This window comes from Phocoena phocoena, chromosome 2 (assembly GCF_963924675.1).
Source record: "Phocoena phocoena chromosome 2, mPhoPho1.1, whole genome shotgun sequence".
In the NCBI taxonomy this organism is placed as follows: domain Eukaryota; kingdom Metazoa; phylum Chordata; class Mammalia; order Artiodactyla; family Phocoenidae; genus Phocoena; species Phocoena phocoena.
Window position 1 is genome coordinate 118,749,515 of NC_089220.1, and position 26,464 is coordinate 118,775,978.

Genomic DNA, 26,464 nt, shown 5'->3' on the forward strand with positions numbered 1-26,464 from the left:
TAATTCTCGCAATATTTCAAACCTTTTCATTACTGTTATATTTGTTATGATATGTGATCAGTGACCTTTGATGTTACTATTGCAAAAAGACTGTGACTTGCTGAAGGCTCAGATGATGATTAACATTTTTTAGCAATAAAGTATTTGTAAATTAAGGTACGTACATTATTTTGTTAGACATAATGCTATTGTACATTTAATAGACTACAGTATAGTATAAACATAACCTTTATATGCAAAAAAATCCATGTAACTTGCTTTACTGTGGTGGTTTGGAACCGAACCAGCGATATCTCTGAGGTATGCCTGTATACGTAGGTTATATGCAAATATATGCCATTTTATTGTACATAAGGGATTTGAGCATCCTTGGATTTCAGTACCCTTGTGGGGCGGGGTTCCTGAAACCAGTCCCCTGTGGATACTGAGGAATGACTGTACTAAGTTTTGAGATGTCTAATAATAGACATCCTAATAGAGATGTCAATTAAGCAATCGGTATAGGAATGTGGAGTTCAGAAGTTTGGGCTGGAGATAGAAATTTGGAAATCAGTTGCGTTTATTTGGCATTTGAAGCCATGAGACCAGATGAACTCACCAAGGGAACTAACTGAGTGTAGATATAGAAGAGGTCCCAGGACTAAGCCTTAGACTCTGCAAGATTAAGAGGTAGGGGAGAAGGGGAGAACGAAGACCAAAAGGAATGGGTAAGTAAGGCAGGAAAATCAGGATAGAGAGTATGATGTTTTGGAATCCAAATGAAGTGTTTCAGTAAGGGAAAGAGTGATGACCTATGTCAAATGCTGCAAGGACGGAAGGTCAAGGAAGGTGAGGACTGAAAGGTGACTAATTGATTCAGACACTTAGAAGTCATTCGTGACTTTGAGCAGTTTTAGTAATGGGGGTGGTGGGTAGTGGGGGCGAAAACCTGATTGGAGTGGGTTTAAAAGAATGGTCCTAGGTAGTAGTTACCTGGTTGTATTCACTTATGATCAGCCATTGAGCAGTAGCACATTTGTGATTTGTGTGCTTTTCTGTATGTGTGTTATATCTTAATAAAAAAGTTTTTAGAAATAGAATGGGAGGCCTGGCATTGGAGACAGTGAATGCAAACAACTCTTTAGAGGCTTTTAACTATATGGGAGAGCAGAGAAATAGCCAGTAGCTAGAGGGGGAGTGGGACGAACAGAGGGACTTTTCAAAGATTGGACAAATAATAGCATACTTACATGCTGATAGGAATGCTTCAGTTAAGAGGGAGAGATTAATCATACACGAGATAGACAGGAGAGTTACTGGAGGGATGTTCTTGAGTAGATGAGAGAGAATATGAACACAGCTGCAGGTTGATGGGTGAATGTGTTAGTTGGGGCACGTGGAAATTCTCTTCTGATTGTTTCAACTTTTTCAGTGAAATAGGCAGAATCTTAAAGAGTATTGGAAGTTTGAAGAGAGAAGGAAAGATATGAAATTATATCGATAGTTTAAGAAAGATGGAGAGAATTAAGGCCTATTTATTTAAAGTAAAACCCAGTTAACATGGCTGAGTATTGGTGTTTTTCTCCAGCCATGCAGAACTATAGTAGGACAGGTATGGAAAAGGTGGAAAGATTGCTTAATCAGTAACCAGAGATGGAGGATTTCCACTTGAGTGTGATGGTATAAGAGGAGGGCAAAGAAATTAAAGACATATGCAAAGGAGTGATTAGAGTCACTGATCATAGAAATTAAGCTGGGTAAAGAAAGAAGAGAGAACATGAGGGGAGAGAGGGACAATGAATAGAATTGTGGATCCCAGTGTGGTCAGAGGGTTGTTGGAGTAGGGTACTAAAAATAGTCAGCTAGAAAGGGGAGGTCACAGAGAGACTTTGGAAATCAAGATTATTGAGGGAGGTTGCTAATGGGCTGGTTGGGGATTTGACCATGGGCAGAGTGAAGGACAAGATGACTGGAGGAGAGTTGCTCAAGGAACTGAGAAGCCAGGGTGTCAAAGTCTTCAAGAATTAAGACTAGTATTGGAGAAAGTGACAAAGACCCAGAAGCTAAAAATCATTGAGGAATGAAGGGGATTGACCTGCTGGTTGATAGATGACACAGCAATATATGGGTGACATGATCTGATGACATGAGATTCGAAGCTGAAGGGTTTTAAGGAGGGAGGAGGGGAAACTTTCTGAGAGTGGCATGAAGGCCTGGTGTACCACCTCTAGGCCCAGTGGTATGAAGATGGTGGCAGACAAAGCGACATCTGCTGGAGAGGGCTGCAGGGGAATCCTTGTCCTCAGGGAACATTTAGACAGATAGGTAGAAGATACAGAGACTTGTGGTTTGCTGGTATCAAGCTGTGAATTCCAGAAATCATAGTGTAAGGTTTCAGGAATTGGGGAGCAGTGGGAGAAGGGTGCAGATTGGGGAGCTGAAGGGCATTGTGGGGATCAGTGTATGGGTTATGAAGGATAACCTTTGAGTCTGGGGCTTGTTGCAGTGACTAATGTAAGTGAAGGGCAGAATGTGATCAGTCCTGACTGACTCATGATAGGTAGTGGAGGTGAATCTGTGAGTGTTAAGAGGTAGTGAGGAGTATTCACTAGGGCTCCCCCTTTTTGTCCTCTCTAGATGGAGATGAAGAGGACCTGAGGCTCATTGTTGACCCCTGCTGGGAGTGGGGTACCTTTTCTCCAAGTACAGGGCCCCTTTTGACTCCTGCTGAATGAGGATAGAAGGCTAGTTAAATTCTCATTTTTATTTTTAGATAGAAAATACTGGTTAAGCCTTTATCTTGTGTTGTATGTAACTCTTTTCTTTATCTGGTCCTAGGGGTAAAGATATTATAATACCTTTCTTTAAAAGCTGTGAAGTTACGGTGTAAAGGAGCATTATATAATGACGTCCCAAACAGGTTATAATGTATGTTTTATGTATGTACTATATCAATCTTTTTTTTTTTTACTGTTATCAGTGAATATTCCAACTAGTTGAATAATAGAGCTTAAAAAAATGACAAATATTTTTTCCTTAGTTGGTGCGTCTCGTGCTGCTGTTGATGCTGGCTTTGTTCCCAATGACTTGCAAGTTGGACAGACAGGAAAAATAGTAGCACCGGTAAGTATCGCAATAAAATATGCCATGCAGAATTCTATGGGGATAAGAACTGTATATATTTGTGGAACAATCATACCTGTGATTGGTGCCCTATTCAATGTACCTAAGCAGTTAGCCATTACCATGGTGAATGTGTCCTTCTCACAGGTCTGTGGATTTCTTGGCCTCAGTAAAACACAGAGCAGTTCTTAAATCCAGCATTGTTTTTCACATTTTTTAAAGCAGTGGAATAGTTTGTCAAATTTATGTCACAACACTAAATATAAAATTGATAGAAGCAGCGTTTTATTATTAAATGGATTTTACAAGTTCACGTTAACATTTATTTACCATAAAGCCTATATATTATAAAAATCTATCAGTAAAACTGATGAATCTATATTAATGAACACAGAATCTCAAAATTGGGAGCTGTGAGTGACAACTGGGGTCTTATATCTTCCTGAACACCTAGTTTATTTCTGTATTATGTCTAGTTGCATGAAATTCAGAAAATTCTTATCCATATGGGTAAGTGATACTAGACTATTCAGTTAAAACTATCCAAAACTTACAAAAGGAATACTTTGGTTTCAAAGTTGAATCGCTAACAATATCTAATGATTGTTCACATTTCTTAGATGATTCAGGTTTGCAGTGAATACAATTCTCAGCCAGTTTAAGTCTTTATTGTATGGAGGAAAATGAATTTTTTTATATATTTCAAAAATTTTTAATGTATTTCAAAATTTTTTTAATGTATTTCAAAACAGGATATTAAGTCATATCCGTTTTAAAAAGTCTCATATCTCAGTGCCCTGTTCCATCAGAGGTTCATTCAAAGTTTCAAAATAGGCAAAAAATTTGTCTTGCTTTTGAAGTTTGTTTTGAAGAGTGTTCAGTCTTTTGCCCATTTTAAAATTGGGTTCTTTGTCTTTTTATTGCTTCTTTATTCACTTTCTTTTGAAGAGCAGAAATTTTTAATTTTTATAAGATCTAATGTATTGATGGTTGTTAATACTTTTTGTGTTATTCAGCTTATTTGAAGTCAGATAAGATCTCAGAATGTAAAATAGTTACTAAATAAACAAAGTCACAAAACCATGTGACCTATTTGCTTGTGATACTGCATTAGTGAGGCTGTGAGAGCATTTATTGAGCAAGTAAGCTCAGGCCTTCCCTAGCATTTAATGAGGTGTAGCACATAGGTATTTTTTTGGTAGAAATCTTGTTTGTGCTAGTTTACATGAATAGATCATCTTTAGGCTTGAATTTATTTACAAAAGATCAGACCCACAACCTTCCTAATCAATAATACTTCTACAAGGAAGTATGGTGAGAGACAAACTTTTATTTACATTGACTTTTCAGTAACAACACACTTGTTATTAAGTAGGATAGCAGAATGACAGGGAATGACCAGTGGCATCCTTACCTGTATTGTAAATAAATGTCATACAGTCAGCTTTCTTCAACATTACTGTCATGAATATAGGATTATTGAAAATTTTTCATAAGGAATTTAAATACATTAAAGGCTTTGAAGACTTTCTTTAACATAAATCATGTAAGCCCCTGAGATTCTGATTCATTAACTCTGAGTTAGAGTTTGACATGTATATATATGTGTACATATTTATTTGTGTGTGTGTGTGTGGTTTTCTTTAAGGCTTTAAAGCCTTTTTGAGATGATCTCAAGTTTACAGAAAACTTTCAAGGACAGAGTAAAAGCCTTTATTTTTGTGGACTATTTGAGAGTAAGTTGCTGAGATGATTCTCCATCATCTCCAAATATGTAGGACATTGTCCTGTAAAGCCACAATACAACTTTTAAAATTAGGAGATTAACATCAATTTACATTAATACTATCTAATCATCAGACCTTGTTCAGGTTTTGCCAGTTGTCCCAATAATGTCCTATATAGCAAAAGGATGTATTTCATACTGTCAGATGGTACACAATTTCATTGTGTCGTATTAGATTTTCACTTTGACCATTTGGTTAAATTTTTCATAAGGAATTTAAATATATTAAAGGCTTTGATATCTGTCAAACTTCTCCACTGTAAAGTTATTTTTCCCTTTGTGAGGAGGTACTTTGAAATGATGTGAATATTCCAGTTCTCCTCACTTTCAGTTTATTTATATTTATTTATAAATGAATGTTAAATAAATATTCATTTCTTTATAATAGGACTTATGGTTCCTGTTTTATTCAATGGGTGAAAATCCGTTGTTATTATTTTAATTGATGTAAAAATTGTTCCACATTTGGCCAGTGAGTACCCCTTCAAGGTGGCTTCTGTATCTTCTTGACATGTTCCCATAATTCTTTGAGGCCTTTCTTACTTACGGGAAGAATAAGATGTTCCAGGCTTTTTGTACCTTTCCTATCCCAGCCCTGGCATCAGTCTTTTCTCCAGGGAATCCTGGCTCCTTTTAGAGAAGAATAGTATGAAGCTGACATCTGGATATTAATTGTGCTCGTTGCTATTCCCAGGACCCCTCAGTGAAAAAAGCTAGGGAATGTGTGTAGGTATGTATATATGTATGCAGATATACACACATATGTATTCACATACAAACATTTATATGTATTTCACTATCAGTCTATCTACATTGAAAACCATGAGTTCACAGTGACATCACCAATTCCAGTCCAAGGTCAATTCTGACTCTCCCTTTCCCTGTTTGTAATGCCTTTCATTGGCAGTAAAAAACCTGGACCCTGCCAATACGCTAACCTGCACAAATGCTCTCCTTGCCCCACTCAGGCTCCCACACCCTGCACTGAACATTCAGCCCTCCTATATAGATAACCCTACCTACCTTGCTTGGACTCTGACACCCCTCTGGATCATTTCTTCCCAAAGTAGTTGTACAGTTTTATATTTCCACCAACTATGTATCTGGGTTCTACTTGCTCCTCATTTTCACCAACATTTGGTATTTTAGCTGTTCAGGTGCTTGTGTAGTGGTGTACTTTATTGTGGTTTTAATTTGCATTTTCCTGATATCTGTGATGATGAACACTGTTGTGTTATTGGCCACTCAGATGTCTTCCTTACAAAGTATTTGTTCAGATGTATGGCACCTTTTTTATTGAATTGCTTGTCTTTTTGTTATTGAGTTGTAGAAGTTTTAAAAAAAATCTATTCCAGATATGTTACTTGTCATATATGTTTTGCAAATATTTTCTCCCAATCTGTGGCTTGCCTATTTATTTTAATGGTATCAAGATGAGGAACTTCCCTTCTGTTCCCGATTTGCTGAGAGTTGTTATCATGAATGGTTGTTGAATTTTGTCAAATATTTCTCTGCATCTGTTGAAATGATCATGTTTTTTTTTCCTTTTTTCTGTTAATTTGGTGAATTACATTGGTTGATTTTTGAATGTTAAACCACCTTGAGTTACTGCGGTAAACCCTACTTGATCATGATATGTTATCCTTTTAATACATTGCTGGTTTTGATTGATAATATTTTTTTAAAGATTTTTAGGCCTGTCTTTATCAAAATAATCTGTAATTTCCCCCCACCCAATATCTTTGTCTAATTTTGGTATTGGCATTATGCTGGCTTCATAAAATGAGTTGAAAGATATTCCCTCCTGCTATATTTTCTGAAGGAAAAATCTGTGTAAGATTGGTTTGTGTGTGTGTGGGCTGCTTGTACTTTTTGGCTCTTATGAATAATGCAGATAGGAACATTCATGTACAGGTTTTTGTGTGGACATGTGTTTTCATTTCTCTTGGATATGTACCGAGGAGTGAAATTGCTTTTCATGGTAACTTTATGTTTAACCTTTGAGGAACTGCCAGACTGTTTTGCAGAGCAGCTACACCAATGAACCAACTCTTAGCTTTGTTAATTTTTTTCATTGTTTTCTTTTTATTGATTTTTGCTCTTAATTTTCTTCCTTCTAATTACTTTGGGTTTACCTTGCTCTTAAGGTAGAACTTTACTTCATTAATTTTGTATTTTGTTTGTTTTTAAATGTAAATATTAAAGATACAAATTTCCCTCTAAATAGTACTTTAGATGCATCCCACAAATTTTGATATATTTTCATCATTCGTTAAAAAAATTTTCTAATTTAGAAAATTAAGAATGTTTAATTTCTATATATTTGTGATTTTTTTTCCTAGATAGCTTTCTATTACTGATTTCAAATTTAATTTTGGTGAGCATCTCTTTAATATTTCAGTATTAGAATTCATTGAGTCTTATTTTATGGCCTAACAAATGCTCTATCTTGGTGAATATACCTTGTGCACTTGAAAAGAATGTTTATCCTGCCATTAGCCACTACAAGAATAAAGATTAGTGAAGTTGAAGATATGGCAGCAAAAACTGTCCAAAATGAAACACAGAAAATTTTGAAAACACAGGAGAAAAATGGACAGAGCCTTGGTGAGCTATGGGACAACTTTAGGAGGCCTAATATATGTGTAATTGGATCAGGAAAACTATTGTAAGAAATAATGACCATAGAATGTCCAAATTTGATGAAAACTATAAATCCACAGAACTCAGAAGCTCAACAAACGCCAAGAACAGGAAACAGGAATGAAACTACAAGGCGTATAATAGTCAAATTGTTTACAGAATGATAAAAAGAAAAAAATTTTTTTCAAAAAGGAAGTCATTTTATTTTTAGTACATTTGCTTTGGAGGGAGAGCCAACTAATTGGAAAGAGTCCATAATTTAACCAACATCAGATCTCCTTGCTGCATTCCCTATTGAAACTTTTTTCTTTTTCAAATTCTTTTCCCATTTAGGTTATTAGCAGAGTACTGAGCAGGGTTTCCTGTGCTATACAGCAGGTCCTTTTTGGTTATCTGTTTTAAATATAGCAGTGTGTACATGTTAGTCCCAAACTCCCAGTCTGTTCATACCCCCCACCCTTTTACCCTGGTAACCATAAGTTGGTTCTCTAAGTCTGTGAGTCTGTTTCTGTTTTATAAATAAGTACATTTGTATCATTTTTTTCTTAGATTCTGCATATAAGCGATATCATATGATATTTGTCTTTCTCTGACTTACTTCACTTAGTATGATGATCTCCAGGTTCATCCATGTTGCTGCAAATGGCATTATTTCATTCTTTTTAATGGCTGAGTAATATTCCATTGTATATATGTACCACATCTTCTTTATCCATTCACCTGTCGATGGACATTTAGGTTGCTTCCATGACCTGGCTATTGTAAATAGTGCTGCATTGCACATTGGGGTGCATGTATCTTTTTGAATAATGGTTTTCTCCGGGTATATGCCCAGGAGTGGGATTGCTAAATCATATGGTAGCTCTATTTTTAGTTTTTTAAAGAATCTTCATACTGTTCTCCGTAGTGACTGTACCAGTTTATATTCCCACCAACAGTGTGGGAGGGTTCCCTTTTCTCTACACCCTCTCTGACATTTGTTGTTTGTAGAATTTTTGTTGATGGCCATTATGACTGGTATGAGGTGATACCTCATTGTAGTTTTGATGTGCATTTCCCTAATAATTAGCAGTGTTGAGCATCTTTTCATGTGCCTCTTGGCCATCTGTATGTCAGAAATGTTTCCAGATTCACTGACTTTGCAGTTTTCTCCAGTTAATGATCAGCAAACACCTTTTATTACTTTAAATGAGAACAAAACGAAGACCTAAAATCTCATGATCAAGAATTGTTTTCTGACGGACAAGCAGAATTGTTTGGTCTATTTTTATGGTTGATATAATTGTATTCAAAACTCATAAACAATGTACATCCACTTCAATACTGATAAAAATAAATTCTTAAAAGCAGTGAGAGAAAAGTGTAAATGAACTCAATATTCCAGTCAAAAAGCAGAGATTACCAGATGTATAAAAAGCAAGACTCAGCTATATGCTACCTAAAAGAAATACATTTTAGATAGAAAAAAATACACCATACAACTAGTGAGCATAAGAAATCTGGTTTGTCTTTTTTAATATCAGATAAAGCAAACTTCAAGACAATGGGTACTGCCAAACATAAAGAGGCCATTATGTAATGATAAAAGGATCAGTTTATCAGAAACAACTATCATGAATGTGTAACTGCCCAATAACAGAATTTCAAAATACATCAGGCAAAATCTGACAGAACTAAAGTGAGGAATAAACAAATCCATAATTATAGTTGGAGGGTTTAATACCTTCTTCCAGTAATTGATAGAATAACTAGATGGAAAATTTCAGTAAGGACATAAAAAATCTAGACCAGGGGACAGCAAGCTATCTGTAAATCACATAGGAAGTATTTTTGGTTTAATTGGCCATAGTCTCTGTTGTAACTACTTAACTCTTCTGTTGTAGAGCAGAAGCAGCCATAGACTTGTAAGTAAGTGAATGAGTTGTATTCCATTATAACTTTATGTACAAAAACAGATGGGTCCAGATTTGGCCTGTTGACATAGAACACTATGCCACATTATTTTTCTCTACTTTTATTCTAGGACTCCAGTTGCACATATTTTAGATATCTTTATATTCTTCTGTAGGTTACTTAAGTTCTATTCATTCTTTTTCATGTTTTTTTTCCCCTCTGTTCTTCAGATTGAATAATTTTATTGGTCTGTCTTCAAGGTTACTGACTCTTTTATAATTTCTAATATACTATTAAACCCATCTAGGAAATTTCTGATTTTGTATTTATTAGTTCTAAATTTTCATTTGGTTCTTTTTATAGTTTCATTTCTCTGCTGAGATTTCTTATCTGTGCAGTCATTACAGGTATCTTCCTTTACATCCTTGACCATACTTGTAATAGCTGCTTTTAAATCCTTGTGTACTAATTCCAAGTTCTGGGTTATTTCAGGATTGATGTCCTTTGATTGTATTTTCACACTTTCTTGTTTCATTATGTGTGTAGTACAATGGTTCTCAATTTTTTTGTCTTAGGGCTCCTTTTAAAATTTATTTAGGGCTCTCAGAGCTTTTGTTTATTTGGGTTATATCTATTGATATTTCTTATATTAGAAATTCAAACTGAGAAAATTTTTAAATATTTATTCTTTTGAAAATAACAACAGTAAAGCCATTTCTTTTCATATAAATAACATTTTAGTGAAAATAACTGTCTTCCAAAACAAATTTAATGAAAATAATGGTATTTTTTGACTTGATATCTGGCTTAGTAGAAAACTGCTAGATTCTCGTTTCAGCTAATTGTGTGTTGTTTTATATTGGTTTGATTGAAGTATATGAAGAAAATCCAGCATCACACAGATATATAGAAAGAAAGGAGTATTTTAATAGCCTTTTCATAAAATTGTAGATATTCTTCTTTTACACTACATCAGAACTTGACAAGGAGTAAATTCTTAAAGGGTATTGGCAGTATGGAATCTGAAACATATCAATGAACTTTTCGTACCCTTACATTAAAATCTGTTGGTCTGTATTGTACTTCGAATGGATCTTTCACTATCCTGTAACATTTAGAAAATAACCTTTAGTGAGTTTTGTAGATCTTTCAAATGTTGACACATTTTATCAATATCAAAACATTACCTTCATCAGTATCACCACTCATCTCCTTAGGAGTCTTTACAGTTCATATTCATGGATACAAGTTTTTAAAAAATTCTAATTATCAACTTAATTCACACATTTTGTCCATGGCAACAAAAACTTTGTTTTCTAGGAATTGATAAGCTCACCTCATTCATTTTCAATAAAATGTCTGCCAAAACTCCAAATATCTATCAGTTGTTCTTTGAAGTGGAAATGGTGATCCATGAAAATGTGGGTGGTTTACTCAAACCATCACACGAGCCATTTTCCTCAAGACAATCATTGTGCTTTTGTATGCAATGGAAGTACTTTGCATACTTCGTGATTTGTCACACAGAATACTAAAAAGATGTGTACTCAAAGGTCAAGATTTAATAAAACTAATAATTTTTACTACTTCATCAAGGGCATTGTTAAGTGAAACCAGGTTTGCTTTTTCTTTTTTTTTTAAACTGTATGTGGCCATGAAGAATGCAGTGACAACTAGTACAGTTTGGTGCAACTGTCTTGCATAAGGCTAAGGCAGCAGTTTTACCCTCTGTTATTTTTACATCATCAGTGCAAAAGTCAATACAGATTTTCTAGGATAAACCATGAGATCCAAAAATGTTACTTAATACTTTGAGTTTTTCAGTACCACTTTTGTTTGTTGCCAAGCATTCACATAAAGGAATTCTTCAGTATTTAGTTGTTATTGATACTGGACAAATACAATTAAAACACAAAACCCAACTATATAGATTTGTCTGTTTGTTAGGCAAAAGTACAATTTTGCAGATGATTTATTAACTTAATATTCATGTTTACAGTTAAATCTTTTATTCAGCAAGTTCCTGTATCATTGGAATGTGGCAGTGCCATAGTTTCTTTCACTGATTTTTCATCTAGCAGGCATTTAGCAAGGTCACCTTTATTAGTCTTTTAGCAACTGTGCTTGTCTAGCCAATGAAATATGATAACCCATATGATGCTTCAGTGACTTTTTCCTTCCTGGTTTGAAAAGCTAAACAGTTTTTTACTTTTAAACTCATCACATCTGTGTTAAAAATAAAACATTCAATTAATTTTTCTCTAAATGGAATTATTTTCAAAATGGCCATCATTTCTGTTGCAAAAGACACAGTAACATAAATTATTAACATCTCTGAAGCCAAGAGAAAGATAACTTTCATCATATTTTCACTTATTTTTAATTTTACACAATATTTTTTAGAATACATTCCTCTTTTCCATAAGTTAGAGATCTCTGGTATCAGTTTCATCTTTATCAGCATCTTTTGACGTAGATGTTGGAGCTGTGGGTTGGGAAAGTGAGTCTTCTGTATTTTAGTATAAATATTAGCAAAATCTAAAATTATAGTTTTAGAAAATTTTAAAATATGTAAAAATTTACAAAACATTTTTTATTGCCATATAAGGTAACAAAATGTACTTCTTGTGTTTCCTTGTAGGCACAGGGAAATCTTTGGGATTCCAAATATCAATTTATTGGATGATAATGAGGTTATAGAAATTACAACTATAAGAGCACAAGCTACTGTACTGAGAAAATACTGAGTTAATCTCTCTAAACATACATATTTATACTTAAAACCTACTGCTTTAAACATTTTTAGGTAACACAGAAATACAGATGCATACCTTCTGGTAGTTATCAGAGAGATGATTTCCTCAAACAGTCATGTAACCACTGGAGAACTGCATTGTAGCATTGTGATAGAATGAGAGAGAAAAGGACAAATAACATTTTAGTATTACTATGAAAATACTTTTGACCTTGCAGACCCCTGAAAGGGTCTTGGGGCTTACAGGAATATGCAGGTCACATTTTAAGAATCACTGGCCTAGTACTTTGGGATCATATTATGCACATTGAATAATATGTTTAGAGATTATGGATTCTGTTATATCTCTATTGAGAATATTCGTTTTTGTTTTCACAGGCAATTAATTTGACTGCACTCAAACCTCAAATCCTCTTCTCTTTTGGCCTAGCCAGCTGGCTTAGAGGCTACCTGACACATGTCCAGTGTGTGTCCGGGGGTGGTCAGCCAGAGTTTTGAGCAGAATATGTATGCAGAGTTTGTGGTTGTCCCTCTGGAATATTTTCCTCACCTTCCAGCTAATGTTGCAGCTATAAATACTGTCTTGTTTGTTCCCTCCACTAATAAGACTGCAGGTTTCTATCTAAAGTGGCTGCTTTCTGAGGGGCTTTTATTCCCCTTGTGGGAGATCTGCATATGTCCCAAGGGAAGAAGTAGAGGTGTACAGTGGGCTGTTTTCATTGTGCTTCCCTCCCCAACAGAATTCTGGCTTCTCAAGTGTCCACTATCTTGGTTGATCTCCAACGTATTTAAACAGTTGCTGCCTTTATTTTCACCAGGTTTCACAGTTTTTCTCTGCAAGAGGGGGGTTAGTCTGATACAAACTATTCTCAGGGCCATAAGCAGGAGTCCTGAGGCTTAGAATTGAGCACATTACTTCATGTGTGCTCTGACTAGTACAGAGTTGGATTATTATCTTCCTGAATAATATTTTAATTAGTGCTACTTAATATTGCATTAGATTCTTGGCAGCCAGATCCTACTGTTGGCATTTGAAGACATCCAAAATCTCTCTTCTCCTTCCTCCATATTTTATTGTCTGCTGTTAAAACCGTGTCTAGTAATAATGCAATGTTTAGTAATAATGCAATATTTCTTAGTGTTTAAAGCTGAACAGAGTACTTTCAGTTATCTTTATTAAATTTGGGTCTGTGTTGTCCTACCACCAAAACCTCCTGAATCTTTTAAAGCTTGATTTTTTTCATTCATATTCCTTTTAACTTTATATTATTTGAAGATCCTATGTTGTATTTTGTTGCCATTTTGTTACAGCTGTGGAAAGCATCATCATAGTTCTCTCTGATGATGAATAGTAAGAAGTTCCTTATTTCACATAAGGGGACACTTAAAGGCAAATTTTGTTATTTCACAAAATAATTTTACTTTTATTATCAATTTTTTAAGAAAATATCTGATACCTCAGAGATTCTATGAATTTAGTTATACTTTTAAATACATTTTTATATTATCATTCATAGTAGTTGACACGTACATATGGAAGATTACTGAACATTTATTTATATGGAACAATCTGGTATGTTTATGGATTCATGCTCCATGCAAGAATTCAGACCCAGTTATGGGGATCCACTAGTCTGTAGCTTACTGTTGCAACAAAGACTTCTATTCCTTTCTTTTTTTAATTAACTTTTTATTTGGAAATAATTTCAAACTTATAAAAATTTGAAAATCAAAAATAATACAGTGTATGTGTACACATATGTACACAGTTTTTTTCTGAACTATTTGACAGTAAGATCATGACCTGTGAATACTTCAGTGTGTATTTCCAAAGAGTAGAAATAGTCTCTTACACAAATGAATATGAAAACAACCATAGAAAATCTATGGAATGCAGCAAAAGCAGTTGTTAGAGGGAAGTTCATAGTGATACAGGCCTGCCTCAAAAAACCAAGAAAAATCTCAAGTAAACAACCTAACCTACCACCTAAAGGAATTAGAAAAAGAAGTACAAACAAAACCTAAAATTGGCAGAAGGAAGCAAAGAATTAAGATCAGGGAGGAAATAAATAAAATAGAGATTTAAAAAATGATAGGAAAAAATCAACAAAACCAAGAGCTCGTTCTTTGAAAGGGTGAACAAAATTGACAAACCTCTGTCCAGGCTCACCAAGAAGAAAAGAGAGAGATCCCAAATAAACAAAATAAGAAATGAAAAAGGAGAAATCTCAGCCAATACCACAGAAGTACAAAAAACTGTAGGAGAATACTATGAACAATTATGTACCAAGAAATTTGACAACCTAGAAGAAGTGGACAACTTTCTAGAAACATACAGCCCACCCAAAATTGAATCAAAAATAAATAGATAATTTGAACAGACCAATCACTAGAAATGAAATAGAATCTGTAATAAAAAAAAAACTTCCTACAAACAAAAGTCCAGGACCAGATGGCTTCACAGGCACATTCTACCAAACATACAAAGAAGAACTTACACTGATTCTTCTCAAACTCTTCCAAAAGATTGAAAAGGAGGGAACACTCCCAAAGACATTGTATGAAGCCACCATCACTCTGATACCAAAACCAAAGACACCACCAAGAAAGAAAATTACAGGCCATATCTTTGAAGAATATAGATGAAAAATTTCTCAACAAAATATTAGCAAACTGAATCCAACAACATATAAAGAAGATCATATACCGCAACCAAGTGGATTCATCCCAGGTTCACAAGGATGGTTCAAGATATGCAAGTCAATGTAATATACCACATTAACAAAAGAAAAGTAAAAAGCCACATGATTATCTCAGTAGATGCAGAAAAAGCATTTGACAAAATTCAACATCCATTCATGATAAAAACTGTTACCAAAGTGGGAATAGAGGGAACATATCTCAACATAATAAATGCCATTTATGACAAACCCACAGCCAGTATAATACTCAAGGGTGAAAAGTTGAATGCCTTCCCACTAAAATCTGGAACAGGACAGGGATGCCCACTCTCACCACTTCTCTTCAACATAATAGTGGAAGTCTTAGCCATAGCAGTCAGACAAGAAAAAGAAATAAAAGGTATCCAAATTGGAAGGGAAGAGCTAATATTGTCACTATATGCAGATGACATACTGTATATAGAAAACCCTAAGGACTCTACACAAAAACTATTAGATCTAATAAATGAATTCAGCAAAGTAGCAGGATACAAGATTAACATTCAGAAGTTGGTTGCATTCCTTTACACTAACAATGAAATACTAGGAAGGGAATGTAAAAAATATATATACCTTTTAAAATTGCACCTGAAAAAATAAAATACCTAGGAATAACCTGATCAAGGAGGTGAAAGACTTATATGCTGAGGACTATAAAACATTAATAGAGGAAATAAAAGAGTATTCAAAGAAATGGAAAGATACCACATGCTCTTGGATTGGAAGAATTAATATTGTTAAAATGGCAATACTACCCACAGCAATCTACAGATTTAATGTGATCCCTATCAAATTACCCATGACATTTTTCACAGAACTAGAACAAATAATTCAAAATTTTGCATGGAACCATAAAAGACCCAGAATTTCTAGAGCAATCCTGAGGAAGAAAAACAAAGCAGGAGGCATAACTCTCCCAGACTTCAGACAGTACTACAAAGCTACAGAAATCAAAACGGGCATACGGATCAATGGAACAGAATAGAAAGCCCAGAAATAAACTCACACACCTACGGTCAATTAATCTTCAACAAAGGAGGCAAGAATATAAAATGGGAAAAAAACAGCCTCTTCAGCAAATTGGTGCTGGAAAAGAACAGCTGCATGTAAATCAATGAAGTTAGAACAGCCTCACACCATGCACAGAAATAAACTCAAAATGGCTTAAAGACAAACGTAAAACATGACACCATAAAACTCCTAGAAGAAAGCATAGGCAAAACATTCTCTAACATAAATCATACCAAAGTTTTCTTAGGTCCATCTCCCAAGGCAATAGAAATAAAAACAAAAACAAAGGGCACCTAATCAAACTTACAAGCTTTTACACAGCAAAGGAAACCATAAAAAACAAAAAAGCCCCAAAAGGCAACCCTCAGAATGGGAGAAAATATTTGCAAATTAAGCAAATATTAAGCCCAAAAGGGCTTAATCTCCAAAATATACAAAGAGCTCATACAACTCCATAACAAAAAACCAAACAACCCAATTGAAAATGGGCAGAAGACCTTAATAGACGTTTTTCCAAAGAAGACTTACAGATGACCAGTAGGCACATGAAAAGATGCTCAACATCACTGATTAATAGAGAAATGCAAATCAAAACTACAGTGAGGTACCACCTTACACCGGTCAGAATGGCCATCATTAAAAAGTCTATAAATAACAAATGCTGGAGAGGGTGTGCAGAAAAGGGAACCTTCCTACACTGTTGGTGGGAATGTTAGTTGGTACAGCCACTATGGAGAACAGTTTGGGGGTTCCTCAGGAAACTAAAAATAGAATTACCATATAATTCAGCAATCCCATTCCTGGGAATATACCCAGACAAAACTATTATTTGAAAAGATACATCCACCCGTATGTTCATAGCAGCACTGTTCACAATAGCCAAAACATGGAAACAACTAAATGTCCATTGACAGATGAATGGATAAAGAAGATGTGGTACATATATACAATGGACTACTGCTCAGCCATAAAAAAGAATGAAATGCCATTTGCAGCAACATGGATGCAATTAGAGATTATCATACTAAGTGAAGTAAGTCAGAATGAGAAAGACAAACACCATATATTACTTATATGTGGAATCAAAAATGTGGCACAAATGAACCTATCTGCAAAATAGAAATAGACTCATAGACATAGAGAACAGACTTGTGGTTGCCAAGGGGAAGTGGGGGAGGGAGAGGGATGGACTGGGAGTTTCAGGTTGGTAGATGCAAACAATTACATTTAGAATAGCTAAACAACAAGGTCCTAATGTATAGCACAGGGAACTATACTCAAAATCCTGTGATAAACCATAATGGAAAAAATATTTTAATAAATGTGTACATGTGTATAACTGAGTTACTTTGCTGTATAGCAGAGATTGGCACAGCATTGTAAATCAACATACTTCAATAAAAGAAAAAAAAAGAAATAGTCTCTTACATAGCCAAAGTACAGTTTACATTCCATATCTGGATTTTGTCAGTTGATATTCCAATTCCAGTTTTCCATATTCTAATGGAATATTCCTATTTTATTAGCCTGTTGATGTTCATGATAATATATTTCCCCTCTCAGTACAGCATCTAGTTTAGGGCCAAGTATTGCATTTAGTTGTCATATCTCTTTAGTCTTTGGTTGTGTTAAGGGGTGGTTCTCAGTTCTTATTTAACCTTATCTTAGGCAGGTCCTCTGCACCTGGGCCTCAGAGATAGGGATTTCTTAGTGTTCCTGCTCTGACTTTCCACTCCCATACCTGTCACAGCCAAACTCTGCCTTGTATCTCTTGGGGTGAGGTGGGGGGGTGGCTAGATAGCAATTTGAGTGGTCTTGAGAAAATTCAGGTGGAGGGTAAACAAAGGTTGGAGATATGTGTTGAAACTAGGAGAGAGATTTTAAAGAAAATAAATTCTGTATGTCCTTGTCCATTTGTTAGACCCGGGCTGCCAATTTGGCACTAGGTTTTCTAGAAGCCAGTTCATATTGGGAAACAAGATCAGTGTCTTCATTTACATTGTCCCTAAGGTAAAAACAAGCTAATTGCACATGGGAAGCATAATTTGGCCTGGTATCAAGATCAGAGAAATACATTTATCCCTTGAGCCCTTATACAGAGGACACTATTGACTAACATCCTCAACAATATCTTTATTATAAATAGGACAGTGGTTTCATAGGGCAGGTTTTTTTTTAAAAAATAGTATTTTTCGGTGTCAGCCAATTGCCTCATATTTAAGTGTGCTACTGTAAGGAGTCAAAATTATTTGCTTTTGGGCCTGTAGGTCTGGCTAGGATAAAATTTCATAGTGGTTTCGTTGTAGAGCCCTTCTTCATATGAAATCTTATCAGAAAGCTCCATACATAACATAAGAAAAAGTGGGATTGAATTGGGGCCATGTATCTGGAGTGCTACTAACTCAGCTCCCTCCCTTTCTCAGTATTCTGAGAGATTTCCTATGGCACCTTTGCAGAGTGATTAGAGCCCTGAGCACGTTTTGAAAATCACTTGTCCAGAAAAAATTGGTGGATTGTATAGCCTCAGACAGTTTTCCACAAGTATATCTGCCTGAACTGAATTTTGATTTGTTAGTATATATCAACTACATTATTTTATATTGTACCAATTTTTTAAACCCCTTATTTAATATCATTTCCCTTATTCTTGGACATTGACCTTTCCTTCTGCTTCACAAGTCAACTTATTGTCCTCTCTATGAAAGCAAAAAACAATACAAAACAAAAACCAAGGTTACCTATATGTATCAGAGAAAGAGGTGGCCCTTTTCTTATTTAATACTAATATGTCTACCTGTCGTTGGATCCCATCACTTCTTACCTCCTTTGAGATGGTATTTCATTAATTACCCCCATACTTTGGGTCCAGGGCACCTCTCTACTGGCTGCTATTTATTTATTTATTTTAGTTTTATTTATTTGGCTGCCTTTGGGTCTTCATTGCTGCATGCGGACTTTGTCTAGTTGTGGCTAGCAGGGGCTACTCTAAGTTGTGGTGCGCGGGCTTCTCATTGCAGTGGCTTCTCTTGTTGCAGAGCACGGGCTCTAGGCACACAGGCTTCAGTAGTTGTGGCTTGCAGGTTATAGAGCGCAGGCTCAGGAGTTGTGGCGCACAGGCTTAGTTGCTCCGTGGCATGTGAGATCTTCCCAGACCAGGGATCGAACCCGTGTCCCCTGCATTGGCAGGCAGATTGTTAACCACTGCGTCACCAGGGAAGTCCCTGGCTGCTATTTTATAACCTTAAAAAAAGAAAATTATTCATCTACCCACCCAGCAGCTCTTTTTCCCTGCTAGCTACCACCCTGTTTATCTCTCTTGCTAGGCTAAGCTTGAAAAATTAGCTTATGTTTACTAAATTCACTTTGTTTCCCATTCTTTTCTTTTTATTTAAAAAATATATATGTAAATATATATTTATATATAAAATAATACAGTAAACACCTACGTTTTTACCACCAAATTTAAAAAGCAGTATTACAATTGAAAACCCCTGTAACTCTTTGTTCAATGCATATCCTTCCCTCCTCTCAAACGTAACCATTACCCTAAATTTGATGATTATTTTTTCAATGCATTTCATTTTTACTTTTACTGTCTATCGACAGATCCCTAAACAGTATATAGCTGAACTTTTCAACTTGAGTGCCGTGGATGATTTACAAGTTTGCCAAGATGTTGATCCTCTCAGTCTTTGGAAGAGTAAATATTATGACTAGCCTTGTTCATTTAGCCTAGTGTACCATACAAATATTACTATATTCTGTGTGCCATGATATAAATAAGTTGGGAAGCACTGATACATACTACTGTTTTGTATATTTTTAAAACTTTATGTTAATAATAACATGCTGTTTTTTTGTTAACATCCATCACCATATATCGTTATAGAATTTTTTTTCTTCTGATGAGTACTTTTAGGATTTACTCTTGTAGCAACTTTCAAATGTGCAGTACAATATCATTAACTATAGTCACCATGCTGTGCATTACATCTCCATGACTCATTTATTTTATAACTGGAAGTTGGTGCCTTTTTGACTCCCTTCGCTCATTTTGCCCACCCTCTGACCCTTCCTCCCGACCCACAGCAACCACCAATCTGTTCTCCATATCAATGAGCTTAGAGTTGGTTTGTTTGTTTTTTTAGATTCCACATTAAGTGAGATCATATGGTGTTTGTCTTTCTCTTATTTCATTTATCATAATGCCCTCAAGGTGGCAAGATTTCATTCTTTTTTATGGCAGAATAGTATTCCATTGTATATATATACACACCATATTTTCTTTTTCTTTTTCTTTTTTTTTTTTTTTCCTGCGGTACGCGGGCCTCTCACTGTTGTGGCCTCTCCCGTTGCGGAGCACAGGCTCCGGATGTGCAGGCTCAGCGGCCATGGCTCACGGGCCCAGCCACTCCGCGGCATGTGGGATCTTCCTGGACCAGGGCACGAACCTGTGTCCCCTGCATTAGCAGGCGGACTCTCAACCACTGGGCCACCAGGGAAGCCCCGCACCATATTTTCTTTATCCATTTATCCATTGGTGGATACTTAGGTTGTTGCCATATCTTGGCTGTTGTAAATAATGCTGCAATAAATATCTTTTCAAGTTAGTGTTTTTGTGTTCTTTGAATAAAAATCCAAAAGTGGAATTGCTGGATCATATGGTAGTTCTCTTTTTAATTTTGTTCTCCATAGTGGCTGTGCCAATTTACATTCCTATCAACAGTGCACAAGGGCTCCGTTTTCTCCACACGCTAGCCAGCTGTCGTCTCTTGGGTTTTTGTTTGTTTTGTTTTGTTTTTCATAGCAGCCATTTCTAACAGTGTGAGGTGCTATCTCATTGTGATTTTGATTTGCAGTTCTCTGATGATTAGCAACATTAAGTATCTTTTCATGTACCTGTTGGCCATCTTCTGTGTGGCTTCCTTGGGAAGAATGTCTGTTCATAACCTCAGCCCATTTTTTAAATTGGATTCTGTTTTGTTTATTCTTTGCTATTGAGGTGTGTGAGGTGTTTACATGTTTTGGATATTAACTCCTTATTGGATATATGATTTGCACATATTTTCTTCCATTCAGTACGTAGCCTTTTCATTTTGTTGATGGTTTCCTTTGCTGCTCAGAAGCCTTTTAGGTTGATATAGCCCAACTTGTTTATTTTTGCTTTGATTGCCTTTGGTGTGAAATCCAAAATACCATCACCAAGACTAATGTCAAGGAGCTTACCACCTACGTTTTCTAAGCGTTTTATGGTTTCAGGTCTTATTCGAGTCCTTAATCCATTTTGATTTGATTTTTGTGTATGGTTTAAGATAGTGGTCCAGTTTCATTCTTTTGCCTGTGGCTGTCCAGTCTTCCCAGCACCATTTATTGAAGAGATTGTCCTTTCCCCATTGTACATTCTTGGCTCCTTTGTCATAAATTAATTGACCATATGTGAATGGGTTTATTTCTGGGTTCTCTGTTCTATTCCATTGATCTATATGTCTGTTTTATGTCAGTACCATACTGTTTTGATTACTATAGCTTTGTAATATAGTTTTAAATTATATTACAAATTTCTGATATGGTACCTCCAGCTTTTTTATTCTTTTTCAAGATTACTTTAGCTATTCAAGGTATATTTTGGTTCCATACACATTTTAGGATTGTTCTAATTCTGTGAAAAATGCCATTGGAATTTTCATAGGGATTGCATTTAATCTGTACACTGCTTTGGGTAGTATGGATGTTTTAACAATATTAATTCTTCTAATCCATGAGCACAGAATATCTTTCCATTTATTTGTGTCTTCTTTAATTTCTTTCATCAGGGTCATAGTTTTTAGTATACAGGTCTTTCACCTCCTTAGTTAAATGTATTCCCAGTTATTTTATTCTTTTTGATGCAGTTGTAAATAGGACAGTTTTCTTAATTTTTCTTTCTGATAGTTTGTTGTTAGTGTGTAGAAACACAACAGATTTCTATATATTGATTTTGTGTCTTCCAAGTTAATTCATTTATTAGTGCTAACAGTTTTTTGGTGGAGTCTTTAGGGTTTTCTCTTTTTAATTTTCAGACATTATTTTATTTTTATTTTTTAACATCTTTATTGGATTATAATTACTTTAACGTGTTATGTTAGTTTCTGCTGTATAACAAAGTGAATCAGCAATAGGTCTACATATATCCCCATATCCCATCCCTCTTGCGCCTCCCTCCCACCCTCCTTATCCAACACCCATAGGTGGTCACAAAACACCAAGCTGATCTCCCTGTGCTGTGTGGCTGCTTTCCACTAGCTATCTGTTTTATATTAGGTAGTGTATATATGTCAGTGCTACTCTCTCACTTCGTCCCAGCTTACCCTTACCCTTCCCTGTCTCCTCAAGTCCATTCTCTACGTCTGTGTCTTTATTCCTGACCTGCCCTTCGTTCATCAGAATCTTTTTTTTTTTTTTAGATTCCATATATACGTGTTAGCATACAGTATTTGTTTTTCTCTTTCTCACTTACTTCACTCTGTATGACAGACTCTAGATTCATCCATCTCACTACAAATAACTCAAATTTGTTTCTTTTTATGGCTGAGTAACATTCCATTATATATGTGCCACATCTTTGTTATTCATCTGTCAGTGGACACTTAGGTTGCTTCCATGTCCTGGCTATTGTAAATAGAGCTGCAATGATCATTGTGGTACATGACTCTTTTTGAATTATCGTTTTCTCAGGGTATATGCCCAGTAGTGGGATTGCTGGCTTGTATGGTAGTTCTGCTTTAGTTTTGCAAGGAACCTGCATACTGTTCTCCATAGAGCTGTATCAATTTACATTCCCACCAACAGTGGAAGAGGGTTCCCTTTTCTCCACACCCTCTCCAGCTTTTATGTTTGTAGACTTTTTGATGATGGCCATTCTGACCTGTATGAGGTGATACCTCATTGAAGTTTTGATTTGCATTTCTCTAATGATTAGTGATGTTGAGCATCTTTTAATGTGTTTGTTGACAATCTGTATATCTTCTTTGGAGAACTATCTATTTAGGTCTGCCCATTTTTGGATTGGGTTGTTTGTTTTTTTGATATTGAGCTGCATGAGCTGCTTGTATATTTTGGAGATTAATCCTTTGTCAGTTGCTTTGTTTGCACATATTTTCTCCCATCCCGAGGACTGTCTTTTCTTCTTGTTTATGGTTTCCTTTGCTGTGCAAAAAGCTTTTAAGTTTCATTAGGTCCCATTTGTTTATTTTTGTTTCCATTTCCATTTCTCTAGGAGGTGGGTCAAAAAGGATCTTGCTGTGATATATGTCATAGAGTGTTCTGCCTGTGTTTTCCTCTATGAGCTTTATACTGTCTGGCCTTACATTTAGGTCTTTAATCCGTTTTGAGTTTATTTTGGTGTGTCGTTTTAGGAAGTGTTCTAATTTCATTCTTTTACATGTAGCTGTCCAGTTTTCCCAGCACCACTTATCGAAGAGGCTGTCTTTTCTCCATTGTATATTCTTGCCTCCTTTATCAAAGATAAGGTGAACATATGTGCGTGGGTTTATCTCTGGGCTTTCTATCCTGTTCTGTTGATCTATATTTCTGTTTTTGTGCCAGTACCATACTGTCTTGATTACTGTAGCTTTATAGTATTCTCTGAAGTCCAGGAGCCTGATTCCTCCAGCTGTGTTTTTCTTTCTCAAGATTGCTTTGGCTATTCAGGGTCTTTTGTGTTTCCATACAAATTGTGAAATTTTTTGTTCTAGTTCTGTGGAAAATGCCATTGGTAATTTGATAGGGATTACCTTGAATCTGTAGATTACTTTGAGTAGTAGAGTCATTTTGACAATGTTGATTCTTCCAATCCAAGAACGTGGTATATGTCTCCATCTGTTTGTATCATCTTTACTTTCTTTTATCAGTGTCTTATAGTTTTCTGCATACAGGTCTTTTGTCTCCTTAGGTAGGTTTATTCCTAGGTACTTTATTCTTTTGTTGCAGTGGTAAATGGGAGTGTTTCCTTAATTTCTGTTTCAGATTTTTCGTTGTTAGTGTGTAGGAATGCAAGAGATTTCTGTGCATTGATTTTGTATCCTGCAACTCTACCAAATTCATTGATTAGCTCTAGTAGTTTTCTGGTAGTATCTTTAGGATTCTCTATGTATAGTATCATGTCATCTGCAAAGAGTGACAGTTTTACTTCTTCTTTTCTGATTTGGATTCCTCTTATGTCTTTTTCTGCTCTGATTGCTGGGGCTGAAACTTCCAAAACTATGTTGAATAATAGTGGTGAGAGTGGACAACCTTGTCTTGTTCCTGATCTTAGAGGAAATGTTTCAGTTTTTCACCATTGAGAGTGATCTTGGCTGTGGGTTTGTCATATATGGCCTTTATTATGTTGTGGCAGGTTTCCTCTATACTTTCTGGAGAATTTTTATCTTAAATGGTGTTGAATTTTGTTGAAAGCTTTTTCTGCATTTGTTGAGATGATCATATCGTTTTTCTCCTTCAGTTTGTTAATATGGTTTATCACATTGATTGATTATTGTACACTGAAGAATCCTTGCATTCCTGGGATAAACCTCACTTGATTGTGGTGTATGATCCTTGTAATGTGCTGCTGGATTCTGTTTGCTAGTAATTTGTTGAGGATTTTTGTATTTATTTTCATCAGTAATATCGGCCTGTAGTTTTCTTTCTTTGTGACATCTTTGTCTGGTTTTGGTATCAGGGTGATAGTGGCCTCGTAGAATGAGTTTGGGAGTGTTCCTCCCTCTGCTATATTTTGGAAGAGTTTGAGAAGGATAGGTGTTAGCTCTTCTCTAAATGTTTGATAGAATTTGCCTGTGAAGCCATCTGGTCCTGGGCTTTTGTTTCTTGGAAGATTTTTAATCACAGTCTCAATTTCAGTGCTTGTGATTGTGCTGTTTATATTTTCTATTTCTTCCTGGTTCAGTCTTGGAAGATTGTGCTTTTCTAAGAATTTGTCCATTTCTTTCAGGTTGTCCATCTTATTGGCATATAGTTGCTTGTAGTAATCTCTCATGATCCTTTGTATTTCTGCATTGTCAGTTGTTACTTCTCCTTTTTCATTTCTAGTAATGTTGATTTGAGTCTTCTCCCTTTTTTTCTTGTTGAGTCTGGCTAATGTTTTATCAATTTTGTTTATCTTCTCAAAGAACCAACTTTTAGTTTTATTGATCTTTGCTATTGTTTGCTTCATTTCTTTTTCATTTATTTCTGATCTAATTTTTATGATTTCTTTCCTTCTGCTAATTTTGGTTTTTTTTTTTTTCCTTCTTTCTCTAATTGCTTTAGGTGTAAGGTTAGTTTGTTTATTTGAGATGTTTCTTGTTTCTTGAGGTAGGATTGTATTGCTATAAACTTCCCTCTTAGAACTGCTTTTGCTGCATCCCATAGGTATTGGGTCGTCGTGTTTTCATTGTCATTTGTTTCTAGGTATTTTTTAATTTCCTCTTTGATTTCTTCAGTGATCTCTTGGTTATTTAGTAGCATTATTATTTAGCTTTCTTTCAATTTCCGTTTGCATGGAACATCTTTTTCCATCCCCTCACTTTCAGTCTGTATGTGTCTCTAGGTCTGAAGTGGGTTTCTTGTAGACAGGTTGTGTACGGGTCTTGTCTGTGTATCCATTCAGCCAGTCTATATCTTTTAGTTGGAGCATTTAATCCATTTACACTTAAGTTAATTATCCATATGTTTGTTCCTATTACCATTTTCTTAATTGTTACGGGTTTGTTATTGTAGGTCTTTTCCATCTCTTGTATATCTAGAGAAGTTCCCTTAGCATTTGTTGTAAAGCTGGTTTGGTGGTACTGAATTCTGTTAACTTTTGCTTGTCTGTAAAGGTTTTAATTTCTCCATCGAATCTTAATGAAATCCTTGCTTGGTAGAGTAATCTTGGTTGTAGGTTTTTCTCTTATCACTTTAAATACCTCCTGCCACTCCCTTCTGGCTTGAAGAGTTTCTGCTGAAAAATCAGCTGTTAACCGTTTGGGGATTCCATTGTATGTTATTTGTTACTTTTCCTTGCTGCTTTTAATTTTTTTTCTTTGTACTTAATTTTTGATCGTTTGATTAATACGTGTCTCAGTATGTTTCTCTTTGGGTTTATCCTGTATGATACTCTCTGTGCTTCCTTGACTTGTTTGACTATTTCCTTTCCCATGTTAGGGAAGTTTTCCACTATAATCTCTTCAAATATTTTCTCAGTCCCTTTCTGTTTCTCTTCTTCTTCTGGGACCTCTATAATTTGAATATTGGTGTGTTTAATGTTGTCCTGGAGGTCTCTGAGACTGTCCTCAATTCTTTTCATTCTTTTTTCTTTATTCTGCTCCCTGGCAGTTATTTCCACCCTTTTATCTTTCAGCTCACTTATCCGTTCTTCTGCCTCAGTTATGCTGTTATTGATTCCTTCTAGAATATTTTTAATTTCAGTAATTGTGTTGTTCATCATTGTTTGTTTGCTCTTTAGTTTTTCTAGATCCTTGTTAAATGTTTCTTTTATTTTCTCCATTCTGTTTCCGAGATTTTGGATCATCTTTACTATCATTACTCTGAATTCTT

At 35.4% G+C, this 26,464-nt stretch overlaps 1 protein-coding gene across 1 annotated transcript in view; it reads left to right on the forward strand.

Annotated features, from left to right (window-relative positions):
* Nucleotides 1–26,464, forward strand: part of ETFA (electron transfer flavoprotein subunit alpha) — an 85,100-nt gene that overhangs the window by 26,985 nt on the left and 31,651 nt on the right. The window contains exon 9 of the mRNA XM_065871291.1: nucleotides 3,020–3,102. Coding sequence (XP_065727363.1) covers nucleotides 3,020–3,102 — 83 coding nt within the window. The remainder of the gene's footprint in view (nucleotides 1–3,019; nucleotides 3,103–26,464) is intronic.